This window comes from Chiloscyllium plagiosum, unplaced genomic scaffold (assembly GCF_037043375.1).
Source record: "Chiloscyllium plagiosum isolate Xiang-an unplaced genomic scaffold, Cpla_swu_hap1 HiC_scaffold_2, whole genome shotgun sequence".
Lineage (NCBI taxonomy): Eukaryota > Metazoa > Chordata > Chondrichthyes > Orectolobiformes > Hemiscylliidae > Chiloscyllium > Chiloscyllium plagiosum.
The window spans coordinates 17,414,152-17,433,515 of NW_028270140.1; the positions used below are offsets into that span (position 1 = coordinate 17,414,152).

General features: G+C 42.0%; 1 protein-coding gene across 6 annotated transcripts in view; it reads left to right on the top strand.

Moving 5' to 3' along the window:
- LOC122564906 (methylcytosine dioxygenase TET2-like) overlaps window positions 1–19,364 on the top strand; it is a 189,886-nt gene that overhangs the window by 137,248 nt on the left and 33,274 nt on the right. For all 6 annotated transcript variants that reach the window (XM_043720374.2, XM_043720365.2, XM_043720355.2 and 3 more), the window contains 2 exons: window positions 8,129–8,279; window positions 12,420–12,509. In XM_043720374.2, the coding sequence (XP_043576309.2) occupies window positions 8,129–8,279; window positions 12,420–12,509 (241 nt within the window). The remainder of the gene's footprint in view (window positions 1–8,128; window positions 8,280–12,419; window positions 12,510–19,364) is intronic.

The window sequence follows — 19,364 nt, forward strand, 5'->3', positions numbered from 1 at the left end:
TTATTTCCACCCATTCTTCAGTGCTAGAGGCAGTTACCACATCAGAAGACTTGTAATTAAAGCAAGGAAGTACTAAGAACGAGAGTGGAAGAACTAAGCACTTCAGTATTTTTATAAGTTAATCCTTCCGAGATGTGCTTTCTTGTAAATGCATGTTTCTTCTCCCCAAAATAAACAGAGACAGCAGTAAAGATTCTATACTGATGATACAGTCAACAATAATATGCATACACAGGAAATAACTGAGTAACAGATGGGGCCAAGAATTTCAGAATCTGTTTCAACTGTTGGTACCTGAAGACATAGACACTTCTGTATCCGTTGACTCATAAATTTCAAGGGCACGGTCACTTTAATCAATGGAAAGTGAGGCTTCCATCTGCACAGGTGTGACAGAACATCCTTCTGCTCCAATGAAGAGAATTCTTTCAGTCGAAATGAACGCTGCTGGTTTTTACCTTCTCTGCAGGTCCCATTGGGATCCCTCTGCTATTGATTTATTTTCTACCTTTCGCATTTCTGCAGCTTTTGGTAGACCCAGGCCTACTCTTGGCCAACGTGGTAACTCTCCAGGCTTGGTCAGACCTCTCCTGGCAAAACAGTCTGTTGCTGTTCCCAGAAACACGACAAACCCAACACCAACAGACCTTTCTGATTGCTCTTTATTTTCACAAACTGATGAAGGGACTAGCAAATAGCATTGGTGTTCCAGGATGGCGTTCAGTACCTCTCACGGAATCCCAGCTTGTGGAATCTTGACTTCCAGTTTGCTACAGATTGTAATACACAGGCTGCCGACTCTCAAGCTCCCGCTTCACGGGTGCAGTGAAACAGGCCTCTCTTTTTGCCCCAAATCTTAAATATTTCAAAAAAACCAAAAAAAAACCTGCAGATGCTGGAAATCAGAAGCAAGAACATAAATTGCTGGAAAAGCTCAGCAGGTCTGGCAGCATCTGTGTAGAGAAAGCTGAGTTAACGTTTTGGGTCCAATAACCCTTCTTCAGAACAAATATATTTCAGTTTTACTCAAGTGGAGAAATCTAGCACCAAGTGTCATTTTCCACATAGATTCATAGAATCCATACAATCCTTATAGAGGCAATTCTGTCTGTAGAGTCTGTACTGACTCTCTGAAGAACATTCCATCTAAGGGATAACTCCAGGATCAATCACAAATAGGGAGAGAACAGACAGGGCCTCTGTATACATCTCATCCAAAAGACAACACATCAAGTGGTGCAGTATCAGAGTGTCAGCCAACATTCCCAATGAACACCTGGATCTTACACTGACTCCTCCTGAACACAAACCCCTCCCCATAGTTAGCCCCACCCCCCCATTGCCAAACTCTTCCCCTTACTGTCGAGCAGCACCACACTCACACCAAATGTCTCCCACCCATCCTCACCCCAACAACATCTCCCTGCTGAACGGTCCTTCCTCACTCAACAACGCCCCCATTCCTTTCTCTGTTGGTGCAATGTTACATTTATAAGAATCAGTCACCAGTCTCTATAATTGCCTCCCTATGGAAACATAAGAGGGAATGTATTTGCTGCACAGGGGGCAGAGAGGAAGCACCTCACTGAGATGAGTAGCAATCATATTCCAAATCATATTCAAATGTGCAATCTGTTTGAAAACAAACCAAGCCAGGCTCCCTGCATCTTTGGTACTGAGTACCACAATGTTTGACAAATCTTGTCTTGTGTCCTATATTGAAGCAATATTGTCAAGAGGGAGTCTGACTTTCGCAGGATATTAACCATAAAGCTGGACAAAGTCATGCTGGATTTTCATCAAATGCGAAGGTCAGGATATGGTGCTCAACATACACATGAACTTTGGATAGCCATTCCAGAATTTAGGGGTTGTGGAGAAGGTGGTATTGCTCCCTGGCAACTAGATACAATTGGAAAATGCTCCTTAAGTGCTGCCTTTAGTACAGTTCTGTCTGACACCATATCAATAGTCATGTACTAGTACTTAAACAGAATGTGATTGTATTCTTTCTATTCTATTCTTGGGACAAGGTTGGCTGCTGGCTATTGCCATCTGCAGAGATACTGTTCAGCAGACCTTGTTCTTGAATTTCAGTCACTGTGATGAAGATACTGAGAGAAACACTGCTCAGTGTAAACTCCCAGAATTTTGACACAGCAATTACGAAAAGGCCAATGATGAATATCCAAAAGCTGGGATGATCCCAAGGCTGTTGTGTAAGACATTTGACGCGAAAGGGTAAACTCTTGAAGACTTTGTAAATCTCCACCAATGGCGATTTACATGACCATCACTGGGAGGAGCTAGTCCATTTTAGTAGTTGTCCCAGTCTGTTAGCCTTCCTGGTACTGATAGCAACGATGTAACTCAGGCTAGCTTAGTAACTTTCATGCACTACCAATGTCTCTTACCATGTGTAATATTGATAACCAGAATTTCAAACTCTTGGCATGGGAGGGTAGTGGCATAATGGTAATGTCACTGGAATTGTAATCCTGAGACCCAGGCTGAATGCATGGAAGATGGTAAAATTTGATTTCAATGAAAAATCTTGACTTAAAAGCCAGCCTAATGGCAGACAATGTTGATTGTTGTAAAAATCCATCTGGTACACTAATGTGCTTATTACAATTACCAAAAACAATTCTTAAAGCTGCAAATTTTCTGAAAGCCTTCATAGGAATGCAATTGAAACCACAATTCAAACTTAAAGATAAGCTGGCGATAGAGCAGAATTTAAATAATACTAAATAATACTAATACTAATTTAAATATTAAAATCTTTCTGAATTTAAAGTGAGCAATTTAACTTAAAAACTAGAGAATGTTTTTGCACCTCCAAACAGACTCAAGGTTACAGATACTACAGATACAGAATTAAATTGGTCAGGATGGAAGAAACAATTTGTGAGATTGAGGGCTCATGAAGAACTCCTGCCCGAAACGTCGATTTTCCTGCTTCTCGGATGCTGCCTGACCTGCTGTGCTTTTCCAGCACCACACTCTCGAATCTAATCTCCAGCATCTGCAGTCCTCACTTTCTCCCATAGATTTAGATTCGATTCCGATTGTCTACAGTGTGCAAACAGGCCCTTCGGCCCAGTAAGTCCACACCGACCCTCCGAAGAGTGACCCTCCGAATAGTAACCCACCCAGACCCATTTTCCTCTGACTAATGCACCTAACACTATGAGCAATTTAGCACGGCCAATTCACCCGAGCTGCACATCTTTGGACTGTGGGAGGAAACTGGAGCAACCCACGCAGACACGGGGAGAATGTGCAAACTCCATACAGACAGTCACCCAAGGCTGGAATCAAACCTGGGATCCTGGTGCTGTGAGGCAGCAGTGCTAAGCATTGCGCCACTGTGCCACCCCTATTTGAACCACACTGGGGTCACTGATGTCCTTTGGAAAAGGATTGACAATCTTTATATATTGTCTAGATCTTTTGTAACTGGAGCATTAAAACTAGAATGAATTAAAGATAGAATTGTTGTTGGAATTTCTGATTGATCTTTTTCAGTTCTTTTAAAATTAAAGGAAGATCTTACATTGGAAAGGCTATGCAGATTGCGTTAAAAGCTTAGATTTGGAAAAACACTGAAAGATCTGGGTAATACAAGGACGAATTTGCTCTATCAGAACCTATTCACTTCAAAAGATCCAAACACTCCAATCAGTCCCATGATAAATCAAGGAAAAAAGTCTTAAATACTTTTAGTCCTCAGAGTCACTGTCTAACAAAAGACATAATCAAAAGTAACAGTCCAGCACTAGTACAAGAATATAATAAAATTCTCACAACGCCAGGAAGCTTCCAAATAAACCTGTTGGACTATTACCTGGTGTAGTGTGGTTTTTAACTTTGTCCACCCCACTCCAACACCGGCTCCTCCTCATCAAGAATAAAATAAAACAAAGAACTGCGGATGCTTGGAAATCTGAAACAAAACCAGAAATTGCATATCTGTAGAGAGAAAGTAAAGTTAACATTGTGGGTCCAGTGAACCTTTCTCTGAACAAAAATGTCTCTTTGCAAAAATGTGCAGCATTTTCAAAGAATAAGTAAGAACCAGAAGCAGTCGTTAAACAAGGAAGTAATACTGGTTCCATCCGCAAAGAAGCCAATACTTTACATCAAACACTCTTTTTTTAAAAAAAAAATTCGACTCTCCAAGTATTAGAATATTGTCCTTCGATAATAATATTATTCCTTGGGAAGAAACTAGAATGGTTCCAAAGCGAAATAACCGACTCATTTGAACCAGACATGACAGACCTCATCCGTATGAATGGATGTTCAACTCAATTCAAGCTTGATGCAGGACAGAGCATCGCTGTGTTATCTGGCCAAATACCTTGGTTAAAATCTTGAAATTACAACCTGCTATCATGATGCTGAACGGTGCAAGTGTACAATTAAAGGAATATTAATAATGTGTTTAAAACATAAATATCACTTGGCAGAACTTGCACATTAATAATCAACAAGCATCACGGCTGAGGAAGAAAGTATGTTTTGCTCTAAAAGTTTTGAAATTTGGGGAGTAATTTCAGCCGTCTCTGAAAACAACGTTCGTGAACTAAAATAATACATGCCAGTCAGAAGATGACTTCACAGGGCTCATAAAAATGTTTGTTGGCCCCAGAAGGAAGACATCATTGCATTCACTCTAGTTATTCACCAGCTACAATCATGGAATTGTTACAACGTAGAAGGAGATCATTGGGCCCATCATGGCTGCACTGGCTTTCCAAAAGAGTGTTATGACTTTGTGCCATTCTCCTTTCTTCTCCTTGTAACCCCATACATTTTTTTAATATCCAGATAATCATCTATTATGCTCTAGAACGCCTCAATAAACCAGCCTCCACCACACTTACAGGCAGTGCACTCCAGATCCTAACTTCTCACTGTATAACAAAGTCTTTCCTTACATTACATTCACTGAACGCCTTGTATCCAGGAATATTTTGCACCTAGTCCTGTCCATCCTTGTATGTGGTCTCTTGTTATAACCACATCATAATTGTACATGGTAAGCAGTGTGTGTAACTCCTTAATCTTATTTACCAGACTCATCAGTACATTGACATACATGTAATGTAATCCTGATTTAGAATGTTTTAATTTCTCCCTTATTCTACCTGCACTAAATATCTTATTATTACCAACTCTGGTGTTAACTATCTCTCTCTCCCTGTTTTAGTGCAAAGAACTATACATATCTGATATTCTGTCCGACACTCTCATCCATAGTCAATTTAAACCACCCCGAAAAGCAATGGCAAAACACCCTGCAAAGAAGTCGGTCCCAGTTTTGTGTAGGTGCCATCTCCCCCAGACTCAGTCTCAATGTTGCAGGTACCTAGCCCTCCCTCCTGCACAGTCTTCCCCACCACAAATTCATCTGTGGTATCCTTGAACTTGTGTGCTTACTTGTGGGTGGAGTAATCTGGAAATTACTACCTTAGAGCACCTGCTTATTAATTTGATACCCAGACACCTAAATTCTGACTGCAGGAGCATATCCCCTTGCTACTGGTACCAATGTCAATCAGGATCTCTGGCTGATTACTGTCCCTGAGAAGAATACCCTGCTGCCACTCTATGGCATCCTTGACCCTGGCACCACAGAGACACCAATTAAGTCTGGAGTCAAATGGCCACAGAAAGGACTCTGCTTCTCCTAATTAACACATCCCCTTCACTATTACCCTTCCAGTCTTCTTCCTTCCCTCCGAGACAGCTGCAGGGCCATGCGCTTGCCCCGTTACACTTAACAGTATCCAAAACCGAAGAGCAAGTAGTGAGCAAAATTGTCACAGAAGACTCTTTTCCACCCCCCCATCTACTCTTCCTGCCTGTTGCTCCTGGGTTGCCTGGTAATCATCATTTCTCTATCTGCTTGCAAGTTGCTATTCTGTGCAATGATGGCCTAATTAAACATGCTACCCATATCATCCTTTGCTTGTGCCACAGGGATCCTTGCTGTCGTTCAGGTTCTGAAAATCTGCAGTTCAAGTTTCTTCACTTGATGATGCTTCCCATACAACACCTCATAGGGGGGTAACATTCAACACAACTCCCCACATGCCACACACTGGGCAAGCTAATCTTCCATACCTAAAGCTAACGTTTGGATTATTCACTCTAAGAATTAATCACCCCTGCTCAGCTGTTCAGCTTCTTTTTGTGTGTTTATAAATGGGATATTCAAGGGTAAGAGTAAGAATTGATTTCTACAGGGTGAAAAATTTTTTAAAAGGGAAGAACAACTCCTCATCCAACTGCACCAACTCACGAAACTCCCAGCACTCTGCTCGGGTTGAACTCAAGAACAAAGTCACACCAACAAGAGAGTATTCAGATGTGGAATTCATCAAAAACAAAGAAAACCTATCAAGCAAAAGACATTGTGACAAAAGACTGTTCATCGTGACCTACCAATAAAACAAGAAGATTACTTCTCCCATCTCAACGTTCACCTTTCATCTCACACATCAAAGCAATCAGAGATCATTCTGACATCATGGTGGAACAACGTCAACACTTGACAGCAAAAGATATGCAGGGAATAAATGGCTACCCATCTTTCCAGATGTTAATATTCAGTGTTCTTGCTCAAGTAGATCACCTACTCACGCAAGTCAACATGGTTTTATAAAGTCAGAGATTTGAGAGAAAAGATTGTGATAAACATGATATACTTGTTTCAGCAGTCGCATAATGGGTTAAACAAGGGAAAACCTGTTTTGGCGGGGGAAAACCGAAGATAGATAGTCTGAAAAGGTTAACCTTGAAGCCTTTGTATAACTCTGGCCACTGAGATATATATGACTGTCTCTGGAAAAATCTGGTCAGTTCTACTTGTCCATTGTAGTTACTCCAGTGACCTCCACTGTTAACAACCATGTAACTTAGATTAGTCTGTCTTTTTACGAACTATAATACAGCTGAATAGTCTTAACATAAACTGTTATCTTAACTAGTACAGCAAGCGTTCAATAACCGGTACTTATGGGACCAGGAGTATGCCAATTGATCAAATATTTTGGTTGATCAAGAGGTCCACAGAATCGATGTAAAAGTACATACTAGATCATAGAAAAGTAATGCAGGGTATGGATATCACTGTTACACTCTATTTACAGCATAAGTAACTTAAATAATAATGCAACTTTGCCATAAATAAAACATAGTGATGGATGGTCTTCTCACATTTGGTCTCCCTCCTATACGAAGGATGTTGTGAAACGTGAAAGGGTTCAGAAAAAATTTACAAGGTTATTGCCAGAGTTGTAGGATTTGAGCTATAGGGAGAGGCTGAATAGGCTGGGGTTGTTTTCCCTGAAGCGTCGGAGACTGAGGGGTGACCTTACAGAGCTTTATAAAATCATGAGGGGCATGGATAGGGTAAATAGACAAGGTCTTCTCCCTGTGGTGGGGGAGTTCAGAACTAGAGGGCATAGACTTAAGGTGAGAGGGGAAAGATTTAAAAGGGACCTAAGAGACAACTTTTTAATGCAGAGGATGATGTGTGTACGGAATGAGCTGCTAGAGGAAGTGGTGGAGGCTGGTACCGTTACAGCATTTAAAAGGCATCTGGATGGAAATATGAATAGGAAAAAGGGTTTAGAGGGATATGGGCCAAATACTGGCAAATGAGACTAGATTAAGTTAGGATATCTGGATGGCAGGGATGAGTTAGACCGAAGGGTCTGTTTCCGTTCTATGACTTGCACCCTTAACTGACTACTCGAACATCATGGAGGTTGCAATAATACAGTAAATGTCTGGTATTTTAGTTATATAATTTTTACTGGTTTATCAGGAGGGCCTGTTCATAAGATCCTGGTTTAAACAAAGTTAGTTATATCTAATAAATTACTTCTTGTTGTCAATTACCTCTTCTGCTAAAGACATATCAGCAGTTAATCCTTCACCACTTAATACTAGTAAGTCCTGTAGACTAGTATTACAGGAGGAGTTGATGGCAGCATATCCACTGAAAGGAGATTCTAGCAAACTGGGCAGCAGCTGAGGAGATGCCTTGGGACAAATGCCTAATATCGGATACTAGGGCCATTGAGCTGTAAACCTATTCTTTTTTCTGCAGACGAACGTGTGCTTGCCAGGGGTTAAACCAAGACACTTGTGGAGCTTCGTTTTCCTTTGGCTGCTCCTGGAGTATGTACTATAACGGGTGTAAGTTCGCAAGAAGTAAAGCCCCCAGGAAATTCAGGCTACTCGGTGATGACCCCAAAGAGGTCAGTGGCAACTCAGCAGGTCTCTGAGTGTTTGATTTGTGAGGCATTTTCTTCTGTTATTGCTGCACACTGGTTAGAATATCGAATAGGATTGCATTTGGCATTCTAGCCACAGGCTCTCTCACCAAAGCTGCATTTAAGGAGATGGTGTGCAGGGCAGTCCTGATTTCCCTTCCATTGACTTTAATGGGTAAAGAGCTGTTTGTGCTGGTTTGCAAGGTTATGTGGAAAAGGCCTTGCATCTGGACTGCTGAGGTGAATCATTCAAATCTCAGGAGTTAAAATTCTGTCAGGTCCCTTCCTGTCTAGTGAGGTGGGTGGCTCAGTGGTTAGTAATGCTACCTCACAGCGCCAGGATCCCAGGTTCAATTCCAACCTCGGACGACCGTCTGTGTGGAGTTTACACGTTCTCCCTGTGAGTGCGTGGGTTTTCTCTGGTTCCCTCCCACAATCCAAAGATGTGCAGGTCAGGCGGATTGACCATGCCAAGTTGCCCTGTATAGTCCAGGAATGTGCAGGCTAGGTGGATAAGCCATGGGAAGTGCAGGGTTAAAAGAATAGGGTTGGTCTGGACAGGGTGCTGTACAGTACGGTGGGGTGGGGTGGGGTGGGGGTGCGTACCTGATGGGCTGAATGGCCTGCTTCACACTGTAGGGATTCTCTGATAATTCCCCTTTCGATTTGGTGCAAGGTTTGAATCCTGCTGCAGACTGTCCTGTCAAGTGAATATCAGCTGTGAAATCTGGCTGACGGGCAGTGTGATGACTGTATCTGTTTGATTATGAATGATCCTCGCAAAAAACAAGACAAAATACCTGCAAGGAAGTCAGCCCTGCTTCTGTTCAGGTGCCATCTCCCCCAGAGCTAGTCTCAGTGTTCCAGGCGTCTAACACTCTCTGTTCTGCACCGTCTTTCCAGCCACAAATACGTCTGTTGTATCCTCCAACTTACAAGGCCATAAGACACAGGAGTGGAAGTAAGGCCATTCGGCCCATTGAGTCCACTCCACCATTCAATCATGGCTGATGGGCATTTCAACTCCACTTACCCGCATTCTCCCCGTAGCCCTTAATTCCTTGTGACATCAAGAATTTATCAATCTCTGCCTTGAAGACATTTAGCGTCCCGGCCTCCACTGCACTCTGTGGCAATGAATTCCACAGGCCCACCACTCTCTGGCTGAAGAAATGTCTCCGCATTTCTGTTCTGAATTTACCCCCTCTAATTCTAAGGCTGTGCCCACGGGTCCTAGTCTCTTCGCCTAACGGAAACAATTTCTTAGCGTCCACCCTTTCCAAGCCATGTATTATCTTGTAAGTTTCTATTAGATCTCCCCTTAACCTTCTAAACTCCAATGAATACAATCCCAGGATCCTCAGCCGTTCCTCATATGTTAGACCTACCATTCCAGGGATCATCCGTGTGAATCTCCGCTGGACACGCTCCAGTGCCAGTATGTCCCTCCTGAGGTGTGGGGTCCAAAACTGGATACAGTACTCCAAATGGGGCCTAACCAGAGCTTTATAAAGTCTCAGTAGCACAACGGTGCTTTTATATTCCAACCCTCTTAAGATAATGACAACATTGCATTCGCTTTCTTAATCACGGACTCAACCTGCATGTTTACCTTTAGAGAATCCTCCACTAGCACTCCCAGATCCCTTTGTACTTTGGCTTTACGAATTTTCTCACCGTTTAGAAAGTAATCCATGCTTGTATTCTTTTTTCCAAAGTGCAAGACCTTGCATTTGCTCACATTGAATTCCATCAGCCATTTCCTGGACCACTCTCCCAAACTGTCTAGATCCTTCTGCAGCCTCCCCACTTCCTCAGTACTACCTGCCTGTCCACCTATCTTCGTATCATCGGCAAACTTCACTAGAATGCCCCCAGTTCCTTCATCCAGATCATTAATATATAACGTGAACAGCTGCGGCCCCAACACTGAACCCTGTGGGACACCGCTTGTCACCGGCTGCCATTCCGAAAAAGAACCTCTTATCCCAACTCTCTGCCTTCTGTCAGACAGCCAATCCTCAATCCATGCCAGTAGCTCACCTCGAACACCATGGGCCCTCACCTTACTCAGCAGCCTCCTGCGTGGCACCTTATCAAAGGCCTTTTGGAAGTCTAGATAGACCACATCCACTGGATTTCCCTGGTCTAACCTACTTGTCACCTCTTCAAAGAATTCTAACAGGTTTGTCAGGCACGACCTCCCCTTACTAAATCCACGTTGACTTGTTCTAATCCGACCCTGCTCTTTCAAGAATTTAAAATCTCATCCTTAACGATGGATTCTAGAATTTTACCAACAACCGAGGTTGGGCTAATTGGCCTATAATTTTCCATCTTTTGTCTTGATCCTTTCTTGAACAATGGGATTACAACAGCAGTCTTCCAATCATCCAGGACTTTCCCTGACTCCAGTGACTTTTGAAAGATCTCAACCAACGCTTCCGCTATTTCCTCAGCCAACTCCCTCAGAACTCTCGGATGTAGCCCATCGGGACCAGGAGATCTGTCAATTTTAAGACCTTTTAGCTTTTCTAGAACTATCTCTTTTGTAATGGCAACCATACTCAACTCAGCCCCCGACTCCCTTTAATTGTTGGGATATTACTCATGTCTTTCACTGTGAAGACTGACGCAAAGTACTTATTAAGTTCTCCAGCTATTTCCTTATCTCCCATCACTAGGCTTCCAGCATCAGTTTGAAGTGGCCCAATGTCTACTCTTACCTGTCATTCGTTTCTTATGTATTGAAAGAAACTTTTACTATCATTTCTAATATTACTGGCTAGACTACCTTCATATTTGATCCTCTCCTTCCTTATTTCTCTCTTTGTTATCCTCTGTTTGTTTTTGTAGCCTTCCCAATCTTCTGATTTCCCAGTGCTCTTGGCCACTTTATAGGATTTCTCTTTTTCTGTAATACATTTCCTGACTTCCTTTGTCAGCCATGGCTGTCTAATCCCTCCCCGGATAATCTTTCTTTTCTTGGGGATGAACCTCTGTACTGTGTCCTCAATTATACCTACAAACTCCTGCCATTTTTGCTCTGTCTTCTGCACTAGGCTCTGCTTCCAGTCGATTTTCGTCAGTTCCTCTCATGCCCTCGTAATTACCTTTATTTAACTGTAACACTATTACATCCGATTTTGCCTTCTCTCTTTCAAACTGCAGACTGAACTCTACCATATTATGATCGCTGCTTCCTAAGTGTTCCTTTACTTTAAGATCTTTTATAAAGTCTGGTTCATTACATAGCACTAGGTCCAAAATAGCCTGCTCCCTTGTGGGCTCCATGACAAGCTGTTCCAAAAAGCCATCCTGTAAGCATTCCAAGAATTCCCTTTCTTTGGATCCACTGGCAACATTATTTACTCAGTCCACCTGCATATTGAAGTCCACCATGATCATCGTGACCTTGCCTTTCAGACATGCCTTTTCTATTTCCCGGTACATGTTGCGCCTCTGGTCCTGACCACTGTTAGGAGGTCTGTACATAACTCCCATTATGGTTTTTTTGCCTTTGTGGTTCCTCAATTCCACCCACACAGACTCCACATCATCTGACCCTATGTCATTCAGTGCCATAGATTTAATTTTGTTCTTAACTAACAAGGCCACCCCGCCCCCTCTGCCCACCTCCCTGTCTTTTCAATAAGTTGTAAATCCTTGGATGTTTAACTGCCAGTCCTGAACTCCCTGCAGCCATGTCTCTGTGATGCCTACCACATCATAATGATTCACGATGATCTGTGCCGTTAGTTCATCTATTTTGTTACGAATGCTACGAGCATTCAGGTAAAGTGCCTTAATGCTAACATTCTTAATCATTAGAGATATTGGAAGTCATAAGATGTCCTACGTTATGTACTTGTATGTGGACTGGGAGGCTCTTGAAAGCATTATTAATCAGCTGGTGAGTTCTTCCACAGCAAAATAAAAAAGAGCAATTTAAAGGGGCAACTCTCCAACTGATGCATTGTTCTTGGGGCAAATGAGAGATTCTAGTCCTTTATATAGCTCCAGTTCCTAATCCAACATACAGGATTGTGAAATCTCTCCAAAATACAACTTTTGAATCCTTTGGTAGTTCCTTTTCTGATGATTGCTTTCCATTTTTCTATTCAGGAGGAAAAACTAGAGTCGAATCTGCAAAACCTGGCAAACCTATTGGCACCTGTTTACAAGAGGTTTGCCCCAGAGGCTTTCAACAATCAAGTAAGTGGTTGCTGTGTTTAATTTCACACACACTTCTTCCATATAAGTACGGTAAATGTTCAGAGACTTGTTCAACAGGAGGGCCAATGGTTGCGGAGGCAGAGTCTCAGAAAATTTACCTCAAACTTCCATTGTCAGTGGGTCTTGGAAAACAATAAAGATGATCCAGTTGTACTGGAGACAGTGACATAACATTGATGCATTATTCAGAAATACTTCTCAATGCGGTCAGACATAACGCAGGTTAATTTTGACTTTGAGTGGTGGTTTTAAAATGCACAATATCAATTGAGCTACTTTCCTGATGTTGCAATCAGTGGAGAGTGGGGCTAAATCAGTATTGTTCTTTTTACAATATCAACCAAAGTCTCAATTCCTCAAATATGTCCGATGAGGTTAAAGTAGAAAATGGCAGCGGGCATTACTGCCAGCCTGGTTTGAAACTTAAGGCTCTTTGTCAGGAAGCATTTCTTCACACAAAAGGCAGTGCAAGGCTAGATCTCCTCCCCCAATAAGCAATTGAGGTTGCTAAAACATTTTGTGACTGAGCTGGATAGATTTTGTTTGGATAAGGCTTTGATCTGTAATGAAGGTGGGTACATGCAGTTGCAATATGTGATCTAACCAAATGGCGGAATGAGTTTGAGGGGCTGAATAGCCTATTCCTGCTCCTTTTAAAAACTCTCTAGATCATTTGAAACATAATTCCTTATCGACTCTAAGATCCATAAGTCTGAATGGGATATTTTGTTTTGTTTTTTCATGTTCCAGGTGAGTACTGTTTGATGCATCACTTTATACTGCTTATATAGCCCGGATTAATATGGAGGAACCCTGTGAGAAAGCTGCATGCTTCATGTCTCACATCTCAGTGGGTGCAGCCTGAGGTCCCTGGTGGAAGCTGGCACTCCACAGCATGCTTCCTGTAAGTACAATGAGTTCCATCAGCTTGCAGGCAAAGTTTGTCCTGTCTGTGCATTCAGATGAACACTAGTGTTTTGAGGAGAGATTTCAGCAAGGAGTACATTTTACGTTTGCCTCAACTGTAGAATTTTCTGATGATTTTATTGTGAAGAGTAGTCCAACTGGATCATCTTTAGTGACTTGTCTGCATGATGAGCCTGGAATCAAAGTTGAAGACAGAGGTTTTCCTAGTTCATTATAAGGATCTTGCTTGTCCTCTAAATATGGAAGGTCACAGATGCCTTAACTCAGCATTAGGAATGGTATCCCTTGCATACATTGTGTGCTAACCTTGCTGAGTCGGATGTCCTTTAAAAAAATCCAACTGGAGCCCAAGTTGACTAAGATCCACTCAATATGTGTCACACCAATCTATGGTTCTAAATTGCATGTGATGTTTGGATTATCCATTGGATTAGCCTGACATTAACATTTTGGAAATGGGGTGGGTGGGGCACGTAGGTGCCATGTTCCTCAACTCTGTCTACTTCAGCACCAATGAAGGGTCGACAAAGAATACAAATATTTCAACTGAAAGACTTGTTGAACTTGTGATGGCAAGGTGACTACTTGGCAGGAACGGAACCCTTCCCAGCTGATGAGTGAGTCTACAATGCATTTTCCCTGCAAGATCTCTTTCTGCAGACCTTGATGTGATGTTGGGAATATCAAGAAGAGTGGTGTGGTTCCAATCATCAAGAAAATATCATTGGACGAAGCACAGTACCTTTGCTATCTGGGACTTGGATGAGAATCATGCTGCTGAAGACTTTAACAATAGCCGAGAGGCAGTCACTGAATTTAGCCATTTCCACTTGTCGTTGGTGCCATCATGCAGTTGGGCTGCTTTAGCCAAGCCTGTGAAAAGGACATTTTTGTAAAATCCTTTGCTGTCCGGCGGCCTTCAGCAATATTCTGGTGTGAGTAAAGATACTGTTAATCATTGGAAAAGAGAGATCTGCCTTGGCAGCATCACCAAAGATTATCTGCAGTCACACAAGAGACAAAATAGTTTTGTAGCTCCTCCAGAAACTGAAGCCAGGACAATTGAGGGCATGTGGCCTATCATGTACCAGTCAAGAATAAACTCCACATCCGTTTTCCAGGAACTTTACTGAGTCTGTCTCCCCAGTCTCAAAGTCGTATTCTTGCTGTAGGTCCCTTAGTAACCATACAAAATGGCATTATCTTTTCAAGTGAAAACTGTTTGGAACATTGAATCTTGACACCAGCATATTACTTGCCCGAAACATCGATTTTCCTGCTCTTCGGATGCTGTCTGAAGTGCTGTGCTTTTCCAGCATCACTGTAATCTAGAATCTGGTTTCCAGCATCTACAGTCCTTGTTTTTACCTCAAATCCTGGAGCAGGACAATGTGAGCAGGGACTGTTTTATGCAGGAAATTGTCTGGCCGTACACAATGAAAGGCCAGCACATTTTGACGTCTAGGCCTCAGATCCTGGGCCCAGTCCTTCTCTTGCCTGAACTTGACACAAAGCGTTGCAGCCGGTCAGTGGAAGTGGCATTCTGATTGGCAGGAACCCACCACTGGAGACCCAATGAAAAAAATTTTGAGGCGGGACTTGAGCATCACAGTCAGGGATGCTGAAGTGATGCCTTTGTCAGAGGAGAGCTCATGGATTTCCTGTGGAAATGTAGAACTGTTGCTTCTCTTGGGCTACTTCCAGGTTTTGTTAGAAATCTTAATTTTTCTGAGCCTCTCCTGGTGTGAGTTCCTCTTTCTGTATAATGGCCTGCTCCATGTAGACCTCGGGTTAAAATTAAATTTAGAGCCCAGAGTTGCTGCCTACGCCCAATCTGCATATTCAACGAGTGGCCTCTACAGTCTTCTACTAAGTCTTCCATTCATATGATCAAGAGAATAGATCAAGATGGCAGAACAATCAAGCATGCTTGTAGACTTTATACAACAGCAACATCAACACACATTGGAAGAAAATGAGGAATGTTAATAACAACTTTTGCAGAAATGACCGAATATGAGCGTAAATCAGTTCATGCATTCCTCACGATGCCCTTGACTGCTGGATGACTTGATCACCTATCATTTCTGTTTTTTTGCTTCTTAATCGCTACTTAATTCCTACTTCGACCATCATTAAAATTAGCCTCCTCCTGTTTTCCTCAACACACCAGAGTGTGCCACAATGGCTTGTGATTACTCTCTGTTGCGCAGCTCTGCACTCTGCCTTTTCTGGCCTGCACCAACATTGATTGAGAATTCTCTTCATTGCAAAAGTAAGATGATTGCTGGTGCTTGCGTGACATTGTAGATGTAAGGTTTTTAATTTAACAACGGAGATATGCCGGCTGTTGTAGTAGTCCTCAACTTCATGTTCAACTGAGGGAAGTGAAAACCCAGCAGAAAGCTTCCAGTGATGTTTATTGCTTAGAAGCCATTTCAGATACCGCTGACCTGGTGGTGCCATTGAAAATTAGCAGCTAATGCAGAGATATCCTAACCTATTATCAAAGCACCGAACGTGCTGTGTGGGCATGATGGGCTACTTGTGTGAAGCTGAAGGTTGACCTCACTGGTGACTTTGCAATATTCTTGATGGATGTTACCACTGGCAGGGAAGTCCTCACAATGAGCAGAGTAATTCAAGATGACCAGCTTCCTGAATTCTTTTTTAGTGCTTCTCTTTCACTTTCTTCTACGTATGCTGAAGCAACAAAGGTTGGCAACTTGAAGCAGTGATGTCTCAGTGAGAAAAGTTCATTCTGACATGATTACATCATTTATCTCCAGCCCCAGGTGAAGATGTCATTGAGTTGATAGTTTATTAGCAGCATTACATTGCTGTATAACACCATAAGGTTGTTCATGGCATTGGCATTCTTGGTGCATGTGTCATAACTCAAGCATCTAACTCAATAAGGCTAGGAACTCCCTGCTTTAGTGCAGAGTAGAATGGGCTTTGACAAAGCAGACACATTGATGTCTTAATGTCTGACCATTACTGCGCATCAGGTAGCCATGCAAGATTTCCAGTGCCTAGCCAGTCGGCATCACAAAAGAACAGATTATCTGGCTATATCACATTACTTGTGGATGGTATACACTGCTACCCTTTTTCTTGGTGCTGCAGAGAGTGAATATTGAAGGTGATGGAGTAGTTTGCCTGGATAATGTTGAGCTGCTCGAGTATTGTTGGAGCCGCATCCATCCAAGCAAATGGGAAGTATTCCATCACACTCCTGACTTGTGCCTTGTCCTTAGGAATAGGCAGTGGAGAGTAGCATTTTTTCTAATTTTGTTTTCATTCATCACATACTTCCAATGTATGCGTGTGGCACTTAGAACCAGAAGTCAACGCTGCAACTGCATCAGCACATCAGTCGCCAAGCGTGGAATGTTTGCTGTTTGCAAATTAAGGGAGCAATGCTTGGGGGAGATAGGAGGTGAATTACTCATTAGAGAAATCCTAGCCCCTGACCTGCCCTTGTAGCCACAGTGTTTACAGAGGAACATCAATTATTTGAGCGATGAGAGCGGGGAGTATTTTGTTTGGATTGTCAAATGTTCGGATAATCTAATGCCAGATAACACAATTTACCCAAGCACTGGGACCTTGCGATCTCGTCCAGATAATCCAAAATTCGAATAATCGAATGCCAAATAACTGACATTCCTCTGTATATGGCTTGTCCAGTTTGATTTCTGGTGGATGATAATCCCCAGCATTTTAATGTGTACAAATTAGTTTCTACTTTTCCTAAAACTACACTTCTGAAGCACTGAATTGGTTGAAAAGTGCTTTGAAACATCTGGTAGATGTAGGAAATACTATTAAAAATGCAGGTTTTTCTATTTATTCTTTCATTCATTCCTTCTTTGAAATCACACATACTAATATAAATAACACAACCTCCCATATACCTGTCCTTTGTGGCCCAGGAATCCCATGTCGTACAGTCATACAGCACTGAAACAGACTCTTTGGTCCAGCCAGTCCAGGTTGACCATAATCCCAAACTAAACCAGTCCCACCTACCTCCAAACCTTTCCTATTCGTGCACTCACCTAAGTGTCTTTTAAACATAACTGTGCCCGCATCCACCATTTCCTTAGGAAATTCATTCCACACGCAAACCACCTTTCTGTGTAAAAAATTTGCCCCTCCTCATGTATTTTCTAAATCTCTCTCCTCTCACCTTAAAAATATGCCCATGTCCTAAAGAAAGCTTACAACTTCTTACAAACTCTAATTTCCCACTCAATCAGACTTTATATACCCTTAATCTGACATCATATCCTACCAGACAAATCCTCCATATCACATAAAACATATCTGCATCAAATAAAAACTCCTACTAAGTTATTAAAACTCCTACTAAGTTATTAAAACTCCTACTAAATTATTAAAACTCCTACTAAATTATATTGGCCATTTCTTCTCAACCATTCAGTAACTTCTTGAAATAATTTCATGAAATTTTCCACACAACTAAAGACACTGGTTTTCATGGAAACAAACAGAAAATTGACGTGAAATGCACAAACCCCTTTGAAAAAGTCTTTCAGGGTCTATTAACTGGGATGACAGTTTGATATTTATTACAAAAATCATGCGAAGGATCTACAGAGGAACCTCGATTATCTGAAGGACACGAGGGAGGCAGTATTTCCTTTGGTTAATCAAATTCCAAATAATCGAATGCCGGATAACATAGTTCAGCCGAGCATCTGAACCTCACAATCTTGCCGGATAATCCGGTATTCGGATAATCAAATGCTGGATAATTGAGGTTCCTCTGTATTCCAAAGCCACTGTCAGGCTAACTGATCTATAATTTCTGGCGTTCTAACTCATTCTCTTGCTCCAGACACATAAATATGCACTCACGCTCTGCTGCTGATATGAGAGCCGCACCTTTGGTGTACCACCTTCAGATGAGACGTTTGACATTGAACCTATCCGCTCTTTCGGGTGCATGTAAAACCATAACCTGTCATTTAGTGTTTGCCCACTTCTGGACCTTGCTGTGAACAAGTATGGCAGAGGGTTCCTAACCTGACAATAATCACAAAGCTTCAAAAGTAGTTCTTTAACTGTAATGGGCTTTGGGATGTGCAGCGGTTGTGAAAGGTGCTGCATAAGTACAAATCATCCTTTTTCAAGAATAAAATGTAAATTCCAGAGTTGACCCTTAATAAAGCACTACCAAATATTCTAGTATTCACTTCATACCAACTGAGGCTATGGGCACAAGTGTAAGAAAGAGATGTAATCAAATGTAGCCTTCTCTGCGTTTACTCGTAAAAAGTCTATTAGCAGCTATCTTTGTCAAAGCAAAGCTCATTAAATCACGAAATTGCTAAAGCACAATAGTTTTCTCATTCCCTTTCTATGCCCTCCTAAACTTGTCGCTTCTACTGCTTTACTTACTGGACCCTGGATGGAGCCTGACCTATACTTTCTTTTTGTACTTTGGCTGGAAGCACAGAGGCCCATTACTGTGTTGAAACAGCTGCAGCCCTTAGAAAAGATTGCTTGACTGACATCTTTGACTTTCTCATTCATTATTACCAATTGTCTTATGTTTATTTGTAGAAGAAAAATAGCTTTCGAGTTCTTGCACTGTCTGGTATTGATACATTAAAGAGTCTGGGTGATTGGCATTTCTGCTTGCCTCATGTGAAATTAGATTTCTTTTAAAGGAGTTGAAAGTATGGATGTATGACCTTTTTTAAAAAAAGGAACTTCTTTAACATAATCTACTGTCATTATATAGTTCATTGGCTCCATACAAAATGCATAATGGATAAATGGACATGGAAGAGTCAGAGGTTGACATGAATGGTATGAGGAAAGGGAGAAGTGGAGTGGCTGGAGGGACATAGCTTGGTGAAGAGGGTATGAGGG